This window comes from Saccopteryx bilineata, chromosome 4 (genome assembly GCF_036850765.1).
Source record: "Saccopteryx bilineata isolate mSacBil1 chromosome 4, mSacBil1_pri_phased_curated, whole genome shotgun sequence".
In the NCBI taxonomy this organism is placed as follows: domain Eukaryota; kingdom Metazoa; phylum Chordata; class Mammalia; order Chiroptera; family Emballonuridae; genus Saccopteryx; species Saccopteryx bilineata.
This window is the reverse complement of record NC_089493.1, coordinates 70,905,403-70,925,677: the sequence shown is the minus strand read 5'-3', so window position 1 is coordinate 70,925,677 and position 20,275 is coordinate 70,905,403. Positions and strand designations below refer to the sequence as shown.

The 20,275-nt window shown below is 34.7% G+C and overlaps 1 protein-coding gene across 2 annotated transcripts in view; it reads left to right on the top strand.

Moving 5' to 3' along the window:
* The window catches only part of DTWD1 (DTW domain containing 1), a 42,542-nt gene that overhangs the window by 8,247 nt on the left and 14,020 nt on the right, over positions 1-20,275 (top strand). For both annotated transcript variants that reach the window (XM_066274107.1, XM_066274109.1), the window contains exons 4-5: positions 9,078-9,221; positions 11,818-12,067. In XM_066274107.1, the coding sequence (XP_066130204.1) occupies positions 9,078-9,221; positions 11,818-12,067 (394 nt within the window). The remainder of the gene's footprint in view (positions 1-9,077; positions 9,222-11,817; positions 12,068-20,275) is intronic.

The following is a 20,275-nucleotide window of genomic DNA, read 5'->3' as shown; positions in this document are numbered from 1 at the left end:
TGATATAGTCCCATTTGTTTATCCTGTCCTTTATTTCACTTGCCCGTGGAGATAAATTGGCAAATATATTGCTGTGAGAGATGTCAGAGAGCTTACTGCCTATGTTTTCTTCTAAGATGCTTATGGTTTCACGACTTACATTTAAGTCTTTTATCCATTTTGAGTTTATTTTTGTGCATGGTGTAAGTTGGTGGTCTAGTTTCATTTTTTTGCAGCTAGCTGTCCAATTTTCCCAACACCATTTGTTGAAGAGGCTGTCTTTACTTCTTTGTATGCTCTTACCTACTTTGTCAAATATCAGTTGTCCATAAGGTGTGGGTATATTTCTGGGTTCTCTGTTCTGTTCCATTGATCTATATCCCTGTTCTTATGCCAGTACCAGGCTGTTTTGAGTACAATGGCCTTGTAGTATAACTTGATTTCGGGAAGTGTGATACCTACCACTTTATTATTCCTTTTCGAGATTGCTGAAGCTATTCGTGATCTTTTTTGGTACCATATAATGTTTTGGAATATGTGTTCTATATCTTTGAAATATGTCATTGATATTTTAATTGGTTTTACATTGAATTTATAAACTGTGTTGGATAATATACACATTTTAATGATGTTTATTCTTTGTAACCATGAGCACGGTATATGCTTCCACTTGTTTGTGTCTTCCTTGATTTCTTTTATCAATGTTTTATAATTTTCTGAGTACAAGTCTTTAATCTCCTTGGTTAAATATACTCCTAGGTATTTTATTTTTTTGGTTGCAATAATGAAGGAGATTGTTTCCTTAATTTCTCTTTCTGACAGTTCATTGTTTGTGTATAAAAATGTCTCTAATTTCTGAATATTAATTTTATATCATGCCACCTTGATAAATTCATTTATCAGGTCCAGTAGTTTTTTGACTGAGACTTTAGGGTTTTCTATGTACAGTATCATATTATCTGCAAAAAATGATAGTTTTACTTCTTCTTTTCCAATTTGGTTGCCTTTTATTTCTTCTTCTTGTCTGATTGCTGTGGCTAGGACTTCCAGAACTATGTTGAATCAGAGTGGTGAAAGGGAGCACCCTTGCCTTGTCCTGATCTTAAGGGGATTGCTTTTAATTTTTGCCCATTGAGTATGATGTTGGCTGTGGGTTTGTCATAGATGGCCTTTATCATGTTGAGGTATGTTCTCTGTGTTCCCACTTTGCTAAGAGTTTTGATCATGAATAGGTGCTGGATTTTTATGAAATTCTTTTTCTGCATCTATTGAAATAATCATGTGGTTTTTTCCCTTCCTTTTGTTTATGTGATGAATCACTTTGATTGATTTGCAAATATTGTACCAACCTTGCCTCCCCGGAATAAATCCTACTTGAACATGGTGTATGATTTTTCATATATTGCTGGATCTGGTTTGCTAATGTTGAGGATTTTAGCATCTAAATTTATCAGGGGTATACCGGCCTATAATTTTCTTTCTTTGTGTGGTCTTTGCCTGGTATTGGAATCAGAATTATGCTCGCCTCATAAAAAGAGCATGGAAGTCTTCCTACCTCTTGAATTTTTTGAAATTTTGAAATAGCTTGAGAAGGATAGGAATTAGTTCTTCTTTGAATATTTGGTAGAATTCACTTGTGAAGCCATTGGGCCCCGGGATTTTGTTTGTTGGGAGGTTTTTGATAACTTTTTCGATCTCATTTGTTGTAATCAGTCTGTTTAGGTTTTCTGATTCTTCCAGATTGATTTTTAAAATATATGTTTCAAGGAATTTGTCCATTTCATCTAGGTTGTCGTAATTTTTTGGCATACAGTTCTTCATAGTATTTTCTTACAATATTTTGTATTTCTGTTGTGTCGGTTGTTATTTCTCCACTCTCATTTCTAATTTTATTTATTTGAGTTTTCTCTCTTTTTTTCTTGGTGAGGCTGGTTAAAGTTCATCGATCTTGTTTACCTTTTCAAAGAACCAGCTCCTTGTTTTATTGATTCTCTGTATTGTTTCTTTAGCCTCCATGTTATTTATTTCCACTCTGATCTTTATTATTTCCTTCCTTCTACTACCTCTCGGCTTTACTTGCTATTCTTTTTCTAGTTGTGTTAGATGCACGGTTAAGTTGTTTATTGGAGCTTTTTCTAGCTTTTTAAGGTATGCCTGTAATGCTATGAACTTCCCTCTCAGAACTGCTTTTGCTGTGTCCCATAAATTTTGATTTGTTGTATGCTCATTATCATTTGTTTCTAGGAATTTTTTTATTTCTTCTTTGATCTTATTGTTAACCCATTTGTTATTTAATAATATGCTCTTTATTTTCAAGTGTTTGTGTATTTTTCAGTTTTTCTTTTGCAGTTGATTTCTAGTTTCATGCCGTTGTGATCAGAAAAAATGCTTGATATGATTTCAATCTTCTTAAATTTGTTGAGATCTCTTTTGTGCCTTAACATGTGATCTATCCTAGAGAAAGTACCATGAGCACTTGAAAAGAATGTATATTCTGCTGCTTTAGGGTGAAAGGTTCTGAAGATAACTATTAAATCGAGTTGATCTAGTGTGTCCTTTAAGTCTGCTGTTTCTTTGTTAATTTTCTTTCTTGAGAATCTATCTAGTGATGTTAGTGAGGTATGGAAATCCCCTACCATTATAGTATTGCTGTTGATATCGCCCATTATATCCATCAAAACCTGATTTATATATTTAGGTGTTCCTATATTAGGTGTGTAGATATTTATAATAGTTATATCTCTCTGTTGGATTGCTCCCTTTATTATTATGTAGTGACATTCTTTATCTCTTACTATAGTCTTTGTTTTTAAGTCCATTTTGTCTGATTTAAGTATTGCTACCCCAGCTTTTTTTTCATTTCCATTTGCATGAAATATTTTTTCCATCCTTTTACCTTCAGTCTATGTGCATCTTTTGTTTGAAGGTGTGTCTCTTGTAGACAGCATATGTACAGCTCTTGTTTTCTTATCTAAGCAGCTACTCTGTGTCTTTTGATTGGATCATTTAATCCATTTATATTTAAGGTTATTATTGATATGTAGTTGTTTATTGCCATTTTGTTCTTTAAAGCTATATTCCTCTTTTGCTATATTCTTTTCCCCCTTTGATCTGTTTACAACAAGACCCTTAACATTTCTTGCAGCATTGGTTTGGTTGTTATGAATTTCTTGAGTTTTTTTTTTTTTTTTGTCTGGGAAGCTTTTTATTTCTTCTTCAATTTTAAATGATAGCCTTGCTGGATAAAGTAGTCTTGGTTGTAGGCTCTTGTTCTGCATTACTTTGAATATTTCTTGCCATTCCCTTCTGCCCTCAAGTGTTTCTGTTGTGAAGTCTGATGTCATCCTAATGGGGGCTCCTTTGTAGGTGATAGCTTTTTCTTCTCTAGCAGCTTTTAATATTTTCTCTTTATCACTTAGCTTTGATATTTTAATTATGATATGTCTTGGTGTAGATTTCTTTGGATTCTCTTTAATGGAATTCTCTATGCTCTCTTAGAGTTTCCTCAGACTTTTTGAGTCTCTTTTATTTTTTTTGCTCTACTTCTGTGCCGTTGTTTATCTTGTCCTGTAACTCGCTGAGTCGATCCTCTGCTTCATCCATCCTCCTTTTAATTTCTTCCATTGTGGCCTTCATTTCTGATATTGTACTTGTCATTTCTGACTGGTTCTTTTTTATTATTTTAATGTCCTTTTTTATACTTGCTATCTCTTTAGTTGTTTGTTATGACCATCTATTGTTCTAAGATCTTTGAGCATACTAACAATCATTATTTTAAACTCTGCATCTGGTAATTTGGTTATATCTGACTCATTCAAGTCCTTTTCTGGGGATTTCTCTTGATTCCTTTGGGTTGCGTTTCTCTGCCTTCCCATTTTGTCTGTGTATAAGAATGGTGTGGCCACTGGAGTCCAATGGTTGTGTCCTGTCTGTTCCCTAGGTGTGGTCTGTCTGCAGGCCCATCACCCCTCTGCTGCTGGCTTGGGTATTCAGGTATATGGGTATTGCTGGCTCCAGCCAGCTGCGTCTGTTGCTGTGGTTTCCACCTCCTCCACAGGAGGGCTTGTTAGTTCTGGAACTGATGCTTTTCATAGCTGGGCACTGGATGTGCCAGCCTTGGTCTCTGTGGCAGGAACCCGGAGCAGATGACTGGGAGACACTTACTGTGACTGGCCCCCAGCAACCTTCTTGCAGCTACAAGCAATTCAGAGTTTGTGGTTGCCTCTGCTGGACCCAGGTGCATGTGGAAATACCAAGCCACTCACCTAGGCTGGCTTTTACCCACACTGGGCCTGTCAGAATTCTACTTAAAAGACCAAGGTGCCTTGAGTCCTACCTCCTACAGCCTCTGTCTGCTTGTCTAAGAATAATGATTCTTTTTAAGTTTCCTGTTATCCTGTAAGAATGTTACATTCCTGTCACTCTTCCAACCCCTCTCAAAAAAAAAGTGAATGTTATATGGTTTTTGAAGTGTGTACCGAATTATTCTATCTTCTGTTTATATCATAGCCACATAAAGAAAGTATTTCATGAAAAGATTTAAAATAAAGCTTTTGTGAGAGTTTTGTCTTAAGATAAAACTTTTGTGTTGTGGTCAAAAAGGATTGAAGGTCAGAATAATAAAAGTCAAATAGATTGAAAGGGCTTATATTTTCATAGATATTTAATAATGGAGGATTATTTTTCAGATCAGTTGTCTAATGTCCACTATTGAATAAAATGACTCAAAACACTATGCCAATTGTTTGATCAATTCTAAATGGCCTACTGAACTACACAGAGTTTTCTATCTAAAGTGTTTGTATTTTAAAAGCCTTATATAAAGTGATACATTAAGAAATATATATTAATAATATAAAGTATAAATTTTTCTAATTTCTACTTTTATTTTTACAAATTGTTTAGCATTTGCTTTTAGATAGTCTGCTTAGGAAGGGAAGATGACTACAAAATAAGATTAAGTATCACTCAAGCTTTAAATTTTAGTATAGGGAATACATAAATATTTTTATGCGGAATATGATTTTTTTTTGGTATTTTTCTGAAGCTGGAAACAGGGAGGCAGTCAGACTCCCTCATGCACCTGACCGGGATCCACCCAGCATGCCCACCAGGGGGCAATGCTCTGCCCATCTGGAACATCGCTCTGCTACAACCAGAGCCATTCTAGCACCTGAGGCAGAGGCCATGGAGCCATCCTCAGCGCCCGGGCCAATTTTGCTCCAATGGAGCCTTGGCTGTGGGAGGGGAAGAGAGAGACAGAGAGGAAGGAGAAGGGGAGGGATAGAGAAGCAGATGGGTGCTTCTCCTGTGTGCCCTGGCCGGGAATCTAACCTGGGACTCCCGCATGCCAGGCTGACGCTCTATCACTGAGCCAACCAGCCAGGGCCTGATATTTTTTAATGTCATGAGAAATGCATAAGAAAAATTAAAAGATTTTCTTGGTAATTTTTTTAAAAGAGGAGAAAAGTCAGGGCAAGAGAAAGCTTCATTACTTTTTGTTTTATTTTTTTAAATTTATTTATTTTTACTAAATTTTATTTAGACAATTTATTTTAACAGGGTGACATTGAGCAACTAGAGTACATAGATTCAGAGAAAACATCTCCAGATCATTTTGACATTTGATTATGTTGTATACCCATCACCCAAAGTCAAATTGTCCTCTGTCACCTTTTATTTGGTTTTCTTTATATCCCTCTCCTGCCCCCACCCCCTTCCTCTCATCCCTTCCCCTCCCCCTGGTAACCCCTGCACTCTTATCTATGTCCATGAGTCTTAATTTTGTATCCTATGTATATATGGAATCGTAAAGTTCTTAGTTTTTTTCTGATTTACTTATTTCACTCAGTATAATGTTAACAGGGTCCATCCATGTTGTAAATGATCCAATGTCATCATTTCTTATGGCTGAATAGTATTTCATAGTATATATGTACCACATCTTCTTTATCCAATCTTCTATTGAAGGGCTTTTAGGTTGTTTCCATGTCTTGGCCACTGTGAACAATGCTGTTATAAACATGGGGCTGCATGTGTCTTTACGTACCAGTGTTCCTGAATTTTGGGGATATATACCCTGTAGAGTGGTTGCTGGGTCATATGGTAGTTCTACTCTTAATTTTTTTAGGAGCCACCATACTTTCTTCCATAATGGTTGTACTAATTTGCATTCCCACCAACAGTGAACGAAGGTTCCTTTTTCTCCACAGCCTCTCCAACACTTATTACCTATCTGGTTGATACAAGCTAACCTAACAGGTGTGAGGTGGTGTCTCATTGTAGTTTTGATTTGCATTTCTTTAAGAGCTAGTGAAGATTAGTATCTTTTCATATATCTATTAGCCATTTGTATTTCTTCTTGGGAGAAGTGTCTGTTCATGTCCTCTTCCCATTTTTTTTTTTATTGGATTGTTTGAAAGCTTCATTTTTATTAGAGTCCTAGAACTGAAAGCTCTCCTTGGAATGGTTGATAATCACATGGGGAAAGACTTAGTTAGGGCTTCCTGCTAATGGCATTTTGATATTTTTGGGCAGAAAGGTTTGTGGTAAAGCTCTCATAGGACACATAGGTGTTAGAGGACAGATTGATATTCTTTACATGTTTGGAAACAGAACATCTGTACTTGAACTGCATCTGGTCAACTGTAACTATTTAAAGAAGTAAATTCTTTTCAGATATGTGAAGTAGAACATGTACATATATTTAAATGATTTGAGCTATGTCTTTGCTGTACTATCAGAAATTTCAGGCTTATTCACGGAGAACTAAAGATACCTGGGCTGGATCCTAGGTATACTTCTTTACCACAAATTATGCATAATTTCTTATACTTTAGATTTTAGTCCATAATAGGCCAGATATATATGTGGTTTGTAAAATACATTAATAACACTCAGTCCTGGGTCCTTGATATAAGTGATATTTTTCAAAGGTAGCCAGCTGATCAGAAATGTTGATCACCTTTGGAATTTTTAGCTCTGCTCATCAGCCATATAAGAAAATTGATTTTATTAGTAATAGAATACTTTATTGTGATCTGCTTTCTTCTTTCTTCTTTCCTACCTTCTCTGGGCTAAGCTAATGCTGACCTGGTACTGACAGATCCTGGGGAAAGGAGTAATAGTTCACCTGAGTCTGGGCGTCATTTGGAAACTGTGATGTAGAGTTCAGCCAGAAGTAGACTGATGTAAAAACACATTTGTGAGCTGCCTACTTAAATGGTAAATTTTCTATAACAGAAGCTGGTTTGCAGTTGGCCCTAACTTACAAATAATCACTAGGTCTGCCTTACCTGTGGTGGCACAGTGGATAAATCATTGACCTGGAACGCTGAGGTCGCCAGTTCGAAACCCTGGGCTTGCCCGGTCAGGGCACATATGGGAGTTGATGCTTCCTGCTCTTACCCCCTTTCTCTCTCTCTCTCTCTCTCTCTCTCTCTCTTTCTCTCCTCTCTAAAATGAATAAATAAAATCGTAAAAAAAAAATCACTAGGCCTAGCTGGGAGAGTAGAAGACATGGGGTTTGAAACTCTAAATTGCAAACTACTTGGGAAATCTATTTATGGCCCTTCTGGGGTATACACTATCCTTTTTCCACATAATCATCCAGAAAGGTAAAATATATGCAGTTGAGATCATTTAGTAGCGTCCACCAGCTGCTCCTTTAAAAAACAGTTCTGGAATTAATGATATACATTGTAGCATGGGTGAATCTCAGAATATTTTGTGGAGGAAGTTAGATAAAAAGTATATGGTGTATAATTTCATTTATATATAAATTGAGAAAATACAAACTAATTTATCATGATATTAGATCAATGGTTTCCTAAGGACAGTGGGTGGTAGGTGATAGGGAAAGGGGAAGGAGGGAGGCACAAGTGACTTTGGGGGTGACGGATATGTTTGTCATCTTAGTTGTGTTGAGGCCAAGCATGTAACATGATAAAGCTCATTAAATTGTACAGTATAATTGTGTGTAGTTTATTCTATTGATTTATCTTTAATAAATCTGTTTTAAACAAAACAACAAAAAAACTAATTTTGTAGTTCAGATTGTACAGTATAAATGTGTGCAGTTTGTTGTATCGATTTCTCTTTAAGAAAGTTGTTTTAAAAAGCAAAACAAAAAAACTAGTTTTGTATACTCCGGTGTAAAATAGCTGTGTGTTCAGGTTAAAAACCTAGAATCCTGCCTGTTTAGTGTAGAACAGGAGCTAGAACAGTGCTTATAATAACAAGTAAGTTGAAATCTGCAATGAAATATCCATCTCAGAGTTTCTTAAATATAGTGGGGGAGATTGAATTCAGCTCTCATTTTCATAATCATGGCTGAATGCAGGACTTGCCCAGGCATTATACAGAAAACTAAACCAAACAAGTCAGTGAAATAATAGAAAAATCTAACTTAGGAAGCGACAGATATTGTGGGGGTTTTTTTACATAGAGAAAGAACGCAACTCGTAATAAATACCAGTAATTAAAATTTAAGGGAAGTAGGCAAAATGATTTTGAAGTTATTTTTTATACATAGAGTGCATCTTCTGGACCTATTCTATTACTGGTTTAAATTGATAATTATTTCATTTGTGCTGTTTTATTGACACTTCTGAGAATGGTAATATTCACAACTAAGGAAATACCTTTGACCACTAAGTATGTATAAGGAAAAATTTTAACTTGAATTTTAGCCCTGGAGCTTTGCCCAAACTTTTATATATCATAAAATGAACAAATCAGAAGTTTATAGTTATTATTAAAAATATTCTTCACACAGATACTGAAATGCCAGGAATTGGACTCAATTGCTATGTAACTTAGATGAAAATGACATTGGAGCTTTATTTTAAGAGCAGATTCTATGTTAAATGAACTTAAATAGTCCTATTATATGATAGATTATATTGAAGAAATTTGGGTTTGCTTTATGACTCTTATCATTCTTAATATCTTGTAGAAAAGTATGACTTTCAAACCATAAGTATATTAAAAGGGATGTAGTACGTGCTTGGTATTTAAGCTTTAAAGACCATTGATATTAACATAAAAATTAGAATTTTTGTATTTGTTTTGTTCACTTCTTTTTTTTATAATTTTAGCTTCCACTGAAGATTGACATCATTAAACATCCAAATGAAACTGATGGCAAAAGTACAGCTGTACATGCAAAGCTCTTAGCACCTGAATTTGTAAATATTTACACATACCCTTGTATTCCGGAATATGAAGAAAAGGACCATGAAGTAGGCAGCTTATTTTTAACACCTCTTCACATTGAATCTAAAAATGAATTTTAAACTCTAGTGCCTTTTTGAACTTCCTTGAACACACTTTAATATTTTTCTTAATGACCTAGTTATCTATATAGCACTAAACAATATATGTATACTTCATTGGTGTCTCTAAAGATCAGATCCTAGATTGTGTTTTTTTTTAGTCTTTCCACTTTTTATAATTTTTCTGTATTATTTCTTTAAGTTTTTGTACTTTGCCAATGTTATTATACCTGCTTTTATTTTCTTCCCTCTTTATTTTCCTGATTAAACTACACATAGATGGTATAATTCGATGCAAACTGAGAAGCCAAATTATAAACATTGGAATTTCTCTAAAAGGAAAAGACTGAATTAAAAGAATTTTCAGGAATTCTCCCTGAATTAAGAGCTCTAGTATATATGGCCTTTGTAACATTTCTTCTGTTTCTCCAGGGGCCTCCCTTACTCATTTTTAGATTCTTAACTGGTTTTCATGTAGTTGAAATTTCACATTGGTGAGATATTACTGGCCTTGTTGAAAAGCAATGTTGCAATAGATCTTAAAAAGAGGTAGGCATTGGATACTTCTTAAGGAAAATTGTAAACCCTTTTAGGTCTCTTGGGGATCATTTGTTGGCATAGCTAATCAGAAACAAAATTAAAAATTAATGCATTCATTTGTTCTAGAAAGAACTTTTTTTTTCTTTTCTATCAGTTTTTTTTTTGAGTTTATATAGAAAGTTGTGTTTGTAAATAACATCTGAGTTTTGGATCTAGAATATGTTTGCATTTTCTTCTCTGTCAGCTATGTATTATTTATGTTAATTAAATAGAATACAGGGCTAGGTTATATAAAGAGATATTTATGGTTATAATCCAAGAAAATTAAGAAACCCTGGACTTTACTAATTGGGTATAGGGCAGTGGTCCCCAATCCCCGGGCCGCGGACCAGTACTGGTCTGCAGAGAAAGAATAAACAACTTACATTATTTCCGTTTTATTTATATTTAAGTCTGAACGATGTTTTATTTTTAAAAAATGACCAGATTCCCCTCTGTTACATCCATCTAAGACTCACTCTTGATATTTGTCTCGGTCATGTGATACATTTATCCGTCCCACCCTAAAGGCCTGTCCATGAAAATATTTTTTGACATTAAACCAGTCCGTGGCCCAAAAAAGGTTGGGGACCACTGGTATAGGGGGAATATTGGCATGTGTTGTGAATGTTTAAACAGCTTGTATAATTTTGAAGTTTATAAATTCACAATTTTTTGTTTATATTATTTTTAGAATGCTTATTTTTTCATATTAAAAATGATGCTCATTGAAGAAAATTTGGGAAACAGAGAAAAGTATGGGGGATAAAATACTCATAATTCTACCAGCATTTATTCATTTCATTTATTCACTCAGGCACAAGTATTTCCTGGGTGCCTGCTTTGTGACAGGAGCTGTTCAGACATTGGGGGCTCTAGCAGTGTCTAATATCTCAGTAGAATGCTGAAAGAAAGGAAAATACCATAATTTACAGAATTATTCCTTGAAAGTTAGATTTTTTTCAGTTTTAATATTTCACTGTAATAAATATACTATAAATAATATGGATGTGGTGAGTATATGGGTATTTAGGATTATTTTATTAAGGGAAATGCCCACAAGTGAAATGATTTGATCAAAGGGTATGAACATATCAAGACTCCTAATTTAAATTGTCAAATTGCTTTCACGAAGAGTTGTATCATTTAAACTTGCTATGAGTAATGGCTATAAAGGCCTATTATACTGTTATATTACCGTTATTGACTGGGTATCATTTGTTTTGTCATTGTTTATTATATAGATGAAAATGGTATTTGATTATTGAGCACTTTCCAATAGTTCTTTTACAAAGTATCACACACTTTGCCTTTGACCATATGAAATATAAAGTTTAGTTTTCCGTTTTAAGGTGCAATTAACTTGACTACTGTCAACAGGTGAAAAACTTTTTTTTTTTTTTTTGAGAGAGAGAGAGACAAGAAGGGAGAGAGATGAGAAGCATCAATTCACAGTTATGGCACTTTAGTTGTTCATTGGTTGCTTCTCATGTGTACCTTGAACTAGGGAGCCAGTGACCTCTTGCTTAAGCCAATGACCAGCCTCAAGCCAGCGACCGTGGAATCATTTTGATGTACCACATTCAAGCTGGTGAGCCTGTGCTCAAGCCAGCGACTTCGGGGTTTCAAACCTGGAATCTCAACATCCCATGCCGTTGCTCAATCCACTGCGCCACCACTGGTCAGGCAGTGAATAACTTGTTTTGAAAGAAAACTTTTAGGTAATATATTATGATTATAAATTACTTTGAGAGAGCCAACTACTTTGCTGTACATATTAAAGAAGCATATATAGTAGAACTTATTGTTAGATATTCAAGATACACTGCTCAAACAATTAGGGGATATTTTATAGCTTCATATTAATTTTTGAAGTATCTCCTAGTTTTTATGAGGAGTATATTTCTTCAAAGTTTTAAGCCGGTCAGAATTTATTTATTTTGAAGATAATAGCCCACCTTTAACCTAACTTTCTTTACTTTAGGTTGTGCTTGTTTTTCCTGGACCTAAGTCTGTTTCAATAAAAGATATTTCTTTTAATCTGCAAAAAAGGATTCAAAATAATGTTAGTGTCAAAAACGATGATCCTGACAAGCCATCTGTTAAACGCAAGAAAACTGAAGAACAGGATTTGAGTGACAGCAAGGGCAAAGAGGCAACACTGAAAAAAATTATTTTTATAGACAGCACCTGGAACCAAACAAACAAAATATTCACCGATGAGCGACTTCAAGGTGAGAGAAAACAATTATTTTTGTATTGGTTCTTTCCCAACTTTGATTTCATAGAACTTCAAATCTGCCCAGACTATACATTAGAAGAAGAATTATAAACTGCCCATACATCTTACCACATCTGCTTTATTTCTCTTTCTATATTATATGTTTGTGTATATACTTAAGTATTTATTTTTTGGTTGAACCTGTTGAAAGGAAGATGCAGGCTTTAGAACAATTCACCTTAAATACCTCAGTGTATATCTTTTAAGAATAATTGTGTGATTGTAACACCATTCTCACTTTAAGAAAATTAAAGTTTTGTGATTTCTAATATACAGTCCAAATTCACATTTCCCTAATTGACCCAAAAATATCCTTTGTAGCTTTTGTTCCCCTCTGATTTAGCTGGTAAACTTGCATTCCATTTGGTTATATCCTAGTAGTCTCTATTCTAGTAGAACAGTTCCCTGTTTTTGTTTCTTATGACTTAGACTTGTGTGAAGCAGACAGGCCAGTTGCCTGTTTCCTCACGATTAGATTCAGTTTAAATAGTTTTTCAAGGCTGTTTACAGATAAGGATAAATCCAGCATTATCTATAGCAATTTCAGTTTGTATCTATTGTTTTGGTACAATTATTAATAGCATTCCTTTTTACTTTCAGAAATGAAGCTGTTTAGCTGGTAAATTATGATTACCATATTTATAGGTGAGGTTGTATATTTATTATTGTATCAAAGCAGGAGACGTATAAGTTGTTCCATTATTGGTGATCACTTCTAATACTTAATACTTTAGTTAAAGGTGATTGCCAGAGCTCTCTATTATAAGGATTTATTTTCTTTGAAATAAGTAGTAATCTGTGGGGTGATGCTTGGAGACTGTGGATAGTTTATTTACCAACTTCTGTTCAGTGGTTTTAGTATTCAGTGATGACCGTTTTCTAAATCTGTAATTATATTGAGAATTGCAAAATGCTGCAATTTTAATTTTATTACTTCTACATTTGTTAGCTGGCATTCTTACGCAAAGAAGAGCTTTCATTTTTCCTCTTTTTTGTTCTCTCCCCCCTGCCACTACCATTTATGAGATCACTGTGGTCTGATAGATGTCTTTTTAATTCAAAGTATTATAATCTATCATGATTATATTCTTTTTGATGCCCATATTATCTCAAATTTTGCCAGTGGGAGCCCTTACAAGTCCTTTGTGGCGTGGCCTCATCAGTCTTTCTGGTATAATACTTTTTTCTTTCTCCAGACCTAGAATCAATCATTCAAAGGAGCTGTGGTTCTTTTTAATGGGGAATGATATTAGAAACCAAGATCTGGTAAATTATTACTATTTGGATGCTGTTGCTACAGTGGACAGAGCCAAGGAAAATAAATGTGTGTGTGTGTGTGTGTGTGTGTGTATGTGTGTAGAAAGAAATCACATGGATGGTTCTAATTCAGCTTTAACATTACAGGGATTTTCTTTCTTTTGTTTTATGATTATATCTCTTTTTCTTTTAGAGTAAAAAGCATAGTTCCTAATAATAATGGTTTAAAAGAGTTGCTTTACTCACCCAAGTATTAGTGATATGTAGAACTAGTAATGTGAAGAAGAGGAGCTCATATTAACTCTCATGCTCCCTTGCAATTTTTAGACTTTCTCAGTTTTTCTGAAAGCTTTAGTTTTATTTCCAGCATTTTGAGGGCTTTATTTGTGTGCCATGTATGACTGTAAGACAAGAGAGCTGCCTGCTTGGTATTAGGCTGTTGCCCAAACAGCTTCAACCTGGGAGATCTTCTCCCAGGCGATTGTTAAAAGTGTACACCATTGAGAAAAGAAAGTTTATGACACTTTTTAGAGTCTGACATATGTTAATTACTACCAAGTTAAAATAAGTGACAATAGTAAATTTAATTAGCTTGATATCTATAGGTCATACCTGTGAAATCAACATAAATGTTAGTAAGATTGCTTTGCCATTCAACTCTGTGTGCTGGTGTGTATGTGTGTGAGAAAGACAGGCAGAGAGAAATAGAGACAGAGAAAAAAATTTGTGTGTGCGTGTGTGTGTGTGTGTGTGTGTGTGTGCACGCGCACGCGCGCAAAAGGGAGACACTCCAGAGCCTAAGACCTGAAAGAATCTTGCTGATGTTGAATCGTGAAACAGAATCCTGACACCCTGCTCTTTGGAGTACTGCCTGCCACATTACCTTGGGTGGTTACAGCAGCAAATAGTCCGTAGTTTGAAGATTGTTCTGAGCCATTTGTCTTTATATGGTAACTGAAAGGATCCAGTGAAAGAACATAAGTGAAAACACTTGGAAAAAACTATATAAGGAATTATTGAGGTAAAATTCAAAATCTGTTTTCAGAATGTCTACATTTATGCTTATGGCTTAAAATCAGATTGGTACAAAAAAATGTTTGTTCTTCCTTGCCAGATCACATAAAAAGTGCAATATATTTCATTTCTATGCTACATAAAAATTTTAAAGGGGATCTATTAATTCCTTCAAAATCATGAAATAAACAGATTTCTAGTCAGTCTTCTCTGCCTGCCCTACTTCTGGCTCTTCATTTCACCACAAGGAAAACTCGGGCTCTGTGCGTTTTTATTATCTCTGTATACATGAAATACCAGTTTCTGGATAAGCCCAGCTACTTCCACAAGAAAACAACCCATATTTGTCATAAACCATTGCCTTTAGGTTTTAAAATATTTATCACTTGATAGTATTAAGCCAAATAACTAAGTCTTGGTTTCCTCAATTTAAACCCTCAGATGTAATATATTAAAAATTATGTTTCTGTTATCTTACTTATGAATACCGAGGTTAACGATTCCCTTAACTATAAAAACAGACCATTTCGCCAGACTTTACAGAGAAATAGCTCTAGATGTTTTACTGCTGTCAGAATAAAACATTTAAAGGTCGAATGACTAATTTAATTATAAAATGTAAACGTACAAGTGCAGAGTGCCTTAACATTCTTGCAGACTCACCATAGGAAGCCTTGGGAGGGTGCCATTGGGAAGGTGGGGTTTGGGTTGTTTGTTTGTTGTTTGGGAGGGAGTCCAAATTATGAAAACTGCAATTATATCATAATTTGTTTTAAAATTTAGCCAAGTCTGTCCCTTCTATTTGACAGATATGTTTGCATTATAAGCATTTCCTAAACTGTATTTAGTGTGCCAGTGAGTGCTCATCATATACTACCTCATTTAGCCCTCCCAGCAATAAGATGTTCATTCTTGGTTTTCAGTTGAAGAAATTCAGTTAATAATTTTTGAGGGAAGAGCCATTTATAATTACCTGTTACAAAGATTTACTGTTAAAATTTTTTGTGTATTTTATCTTACGTTATTGATTTCCAGAGATACTAGCAAGAGAACTTTTAAAATGTATAATGTTGAACTTTTAAAAATAAATATTAATTTTCTATGTAATCCCATATCTGTGTATTTCAGTGTGGCTTAAAAGATTCTATATACTTCCAAGGAACTATTTAAAACAGGATAGATTAGTGGTGATGATAGTCACTAAATCTTGGTTATTTTTATTATTTATTATTATTATTTTTGTATTTTTCTGAAGTGGAAAGCAAGGAGCCAGAGAGACAGACTTCTACATGTGCCTGACCTGGTCCACCTGGCATGCCCACCAGGGGGCGATGCTCTGCCCATCTGGGGCATTGCTTCATTGCAACCGGAGCCATTCTATCACCTGAGGTGGAGGCCATGGAGCCATCCTCAGCACCCGAGCCAACTTTGCTCCTGTGGAGCCTTGGCTGCGAGAGGGGAAGAGATAGAAAGGAAAGGGGGGGGGACAGCAGATGGGCGCTTCTCCTGTGTACACTGGCCAGGAATCGAACCCAGGACTTCCACATGCTGGGCTGATGCTCTACTGCTGAGCCAACTGGCCAAGGCCAAATCTTGATTTTTATATTTAACATTTCAGAACATATTAGATACATTACAGAAATTAGCATTGTTACAATAGTTACTTAGGTGGTTTTTTTTTTAGAAATTACATTTAAAATTTTTTCTTTCAATTTTATTTTTCAACTATAGTTTATATTCAATATTATTTTATATTAATTTCAGGTATATGCATAGTGATTAGATAATCATATACTTTACAAAGTGGTTCCCCCACCTATATTAAGATTTTAAATGTGCTATTTACATAGATCATTTTCAAATGCCTGTCTTTACTTCTTGGTTATAATTACATTAATACAAATAGATAAAAAGGTTTTTATTTTGGTTATTTTAACTTTTGTGTATCTTTGAATCAAAATTGAATAATTTTGAATAAATTGGTTACTTTTCAGAATACTTTAAGGCACATGGCTTTTGTGATTTGTCCATTCATTCAGTAATATTTGTTGAACATCTGCTCCTGGACAGGCACTGTCCTAGATTTGAGGGATATAAGGAGAATAAGACAACCTCTCTTCCCTGTGATGGATCACAGTAGCTATTAGGATAGTGTTCAATTTCATGAAACAGAAACCTGGCAAGAATCTTAAAACAAGCAGTAGTGCGTTTACTTTTCACATTGAAAAGTCCAAAGATGGGTAGTGCAGGGCTGGTCCAGGGACTTGACAAGGCCCTTAAGGACTCAGACTTCTCTTTTCCTGCTTCATCAGTTTCATCCTCATGCTTATAAGATGACTGATAATCCCTGAGGCATCCCATATGTATTCCAGGCAAGACAAAGGGAAAAATGACAATATGTATATGCCCTCTAAGTCTGGTTTTTTTATTTAAGGAAAATAAAATAGTCTTCCTGGAAGTTCTACCCAGGAGATTTCATTTTTCCTTTCTTTGGCCAGAACTGGTTCACATGACATCCCTGGCTGTAAAGAAAGTTGGGAAATTGTTTCTAGCTGGATACACTGAACACAAATGAGATTTTTTCATGAGAAGGAGCAAGTGAATATTGAGAAGACAGTGAACAGTGTCACATAATCTGTTATGGGAGACAGGCTTGTAAGCAGGTAAGAAAATTCACTAAGTTTTAGGTGCAGTGATAGCATTAACCACCCCCCTTTTTTATTCCCTGTAGTCCCTGGAAGGATTTACTGTCTCTGTTGCAATCTCAATGGATGTGGTGGTGTGGGGATGCATTTGAGGCAAAGAGAGTAGTTGAATATGGTGTGGAATGCCTATATATATATATGAATCATGGGAAAACAGATTACAGAAATTCAAAGTATAAGTGCCCTTGGAAGTCATGTCTGGGAATTTGGTCTTTTAGCTGTGGGTGCTATGGCATTATTAAAGAATTTAAAGCCTGACATTAACATGATTAGATTTGTGTTTTAAGTCTAACTGGAAGAACAGAGCTGGGACCTAACTTTCAGTGCCAATTCTGCCACTAAATAGGCATGGTGGGGTTTTTTGTTTGTTTTTTTAAATGTTACTTTTTAAACTTACTGTGATACATAAGAGAGAATATATCCAACATTGAGTCATAGCACATATGATAAAATTATTAAGAACCCAAACATCAGAATTGTATCAATAACTTGAGTTTGTGTTCTCTCCTGTGCCATTCCCCTTCTTGTCATAACAAAGTTAACTATTCTTCTAAATTGTTTCTTATTCTTTTGTTTTCAGTAGGTTAAAGTTTTATAATATACATTCAGTTTCAGAAGCTCTATGCTATTTAGTTTTGCTTTATTTTAACCTGTATGTTGTTTTCTTCGGACTCTCATTCTAAACTCACCATTTGGTTTCTCCATTTTATCCATGTTGTTAAATGATTGTAGCTATAGTTTATTCATTTTCACTGCTATATAATATCTGGTTGCATGAATAAACTACTTCTGTGGATGAAACATGAGTTATTTCTAACTTTTGCTATTACAAATTGTACTACTATTACCATTCTTGTACATGTAAAAGCTTTCTCTAGGAAACGTAACTAGAAGTAGAATGGGTAAGTTGTGTATGAGAACGTTCAGTTTTACAAGATAATGAAAATTGTTTTCCAAAGTGTGGATATACAAATTTATACTTTTGTCGTTAATGCATAAGAATCCCCATTGATCTGTAATCCCTTCTACCTTGGTATTGTCAAATGTTTGATACTTGTTAGTCTACTAGATGTAAAGTGGTATCTCACTGTGGTCATTATTTGCTTTTATCTAATTACTAATGGATTGAGCATCATTTTGTTTGCTTCGTTTTTAAGTGTTTTATCCATTTTGAGTTTATTTTTGTGAATGGGGTAAGTTGGTGGTCTAGTTTCATTTTTTTGCAGGTAGCTGTCCAATTTTCCCAAAATTGGCCATACATATGTTTTGTTCCATGAAACACTTGTGTCAGTTTTTTCTAGTGGTTTTTATCCTTATTGATTTGTAGGAATCCTTTATACATTCTAGAATAAAGGTGACAATGTTTTGAAATACCTCCCTGTAGTTTGTGACTCATCTTTAAAATTTTTTATGGTATCTTTTGACAAAAAGAAATTCTTAATGTAGAACTTATCAATCATTCAAGTTTAACACGTTTTGTGTCTTGTTTAAATCCTCTCTACCCCAAAATACTATATTTCTAATAATTTGTTTGCAGATTTAAAAATATTTTTGTGTAAATAATAAAAATTCAGTTTCTTTCCTTTTAGTTCTTATACATCTAATTAGTTTATTATTTTTGTGTTAGTTTGTTAACTAAGGCCTCCAATGCAGTATTGAATTGAAATCCTGGTCATTTCAATATGTGGTTTCAATACTGGTCAACACAATGGGAGGTCATTTGTGTTGTGGTTTAGTCTGATAATCCGTGTATTTTAAATGGCAGTTGTGGTGTTTTTGCTATCAATATTGATATATTTGAACATATTTGTACCATTCTAACTTTATTCCTATTTGTCCTGCTTTTATTATTTTTTTCTTTACTTCGTTTTTTTAAAATTAATTTTAATGGGATGACATTGATAAATGAGGGTACATATGTTCAGATAAAACTTCTCCAGATTATTTTGACATTTGATTATGTTGCATACCCCTCACCCAAAGTAAAGTTGTCTTCTGTCACCTTCTATCTCGTTTTCTTTGTGCCCCTCCCCCCCCTTCCTCCCCACCCTCCCCCTAACCCCCCCCCCCCCCAATCTCAGGTTACCATTACATTCTTGTCCATGTCTCTGAGTCTCATTTTTATGTCCCTTCTATGTATGGAATCATATAGTTCTTAGTTTTTTCTGATTTACTTATTTCACTCAGTATAATGTTATCAAGGTCCATCCATGTTGTAAATGATCTGATGTCATCATTTCTTATGGCTGAGTAGAATTCCATAGTATATATGTACCAAAGCTTTTTAATCCACTCGTCCACTGACGGACACTTGGGCTTTTTCCAGATCTTTGCTATTGTGAACAATGGTGCCATAAACATGGGGATGCATTTCTCCTTTTGAAACAGTGCTTTGGTGTTCTTATGGTATATTTCTAAAAGTGGGATGGCTGGGTCAAATGGCAGTTCGATTTTTAATTTTTTGAGGAATCTCCATACTGTTTTCCACAGTGGCTGCACCAGTCTGCATTCCCACCAGCAGTGCAGGAGGGTTCCCTTTATTCTACATATTTGCCAGCACTTATCTGTGTTGTTTTCTTGATGAGTGACATTTGAGTGGTGTGAGGTGATATCTCATTGTGGTTTTAATTTGAATTTCTCTGATGATTAGTGATGTTGAGTATTTCTTCATATGTCTGTTGGCCATCTTTATGACCTCTTTGGAGAAGTGTCTATTCATTTCTTTTGCCCATTTTTTGATTGGATTGTTTGTCTTCCTGGTGTTGAGTTTTACAAGTTCTTTATAAACTTTGGTTATTAACCTTTTTTTCAGATGTATTGTCAAATATGTTCTCCCATTGTGTAGTTTGTCTTTTTATTCTGTTCTTATTGTCTTTAGCTGTGCAAAAGCTTTTCAGTTGATATAGTCCCATTTGTTTATCCTGTCTTTTATTTCACTTGCCCGTGGAGATAAATTGGCAAATATATTGCTGCAAGAGAAATTGGAAAGCTTACTGTCTATGTTTTCTTCTAAGATGCTTATGGTTTCATGGCTTACATTTAAGTGTTTTATCCATTTTGAGTTTATTTTTGTGAATGGTGTAAGTTGGTAGTCTAGTTTCATTTTTTTGCAGGTAGCTGTCCAATTTTCCCAACACCATTTATTAAAGAGGCTGTCTTTACTTCACTGTATGCTCTGATCTCCT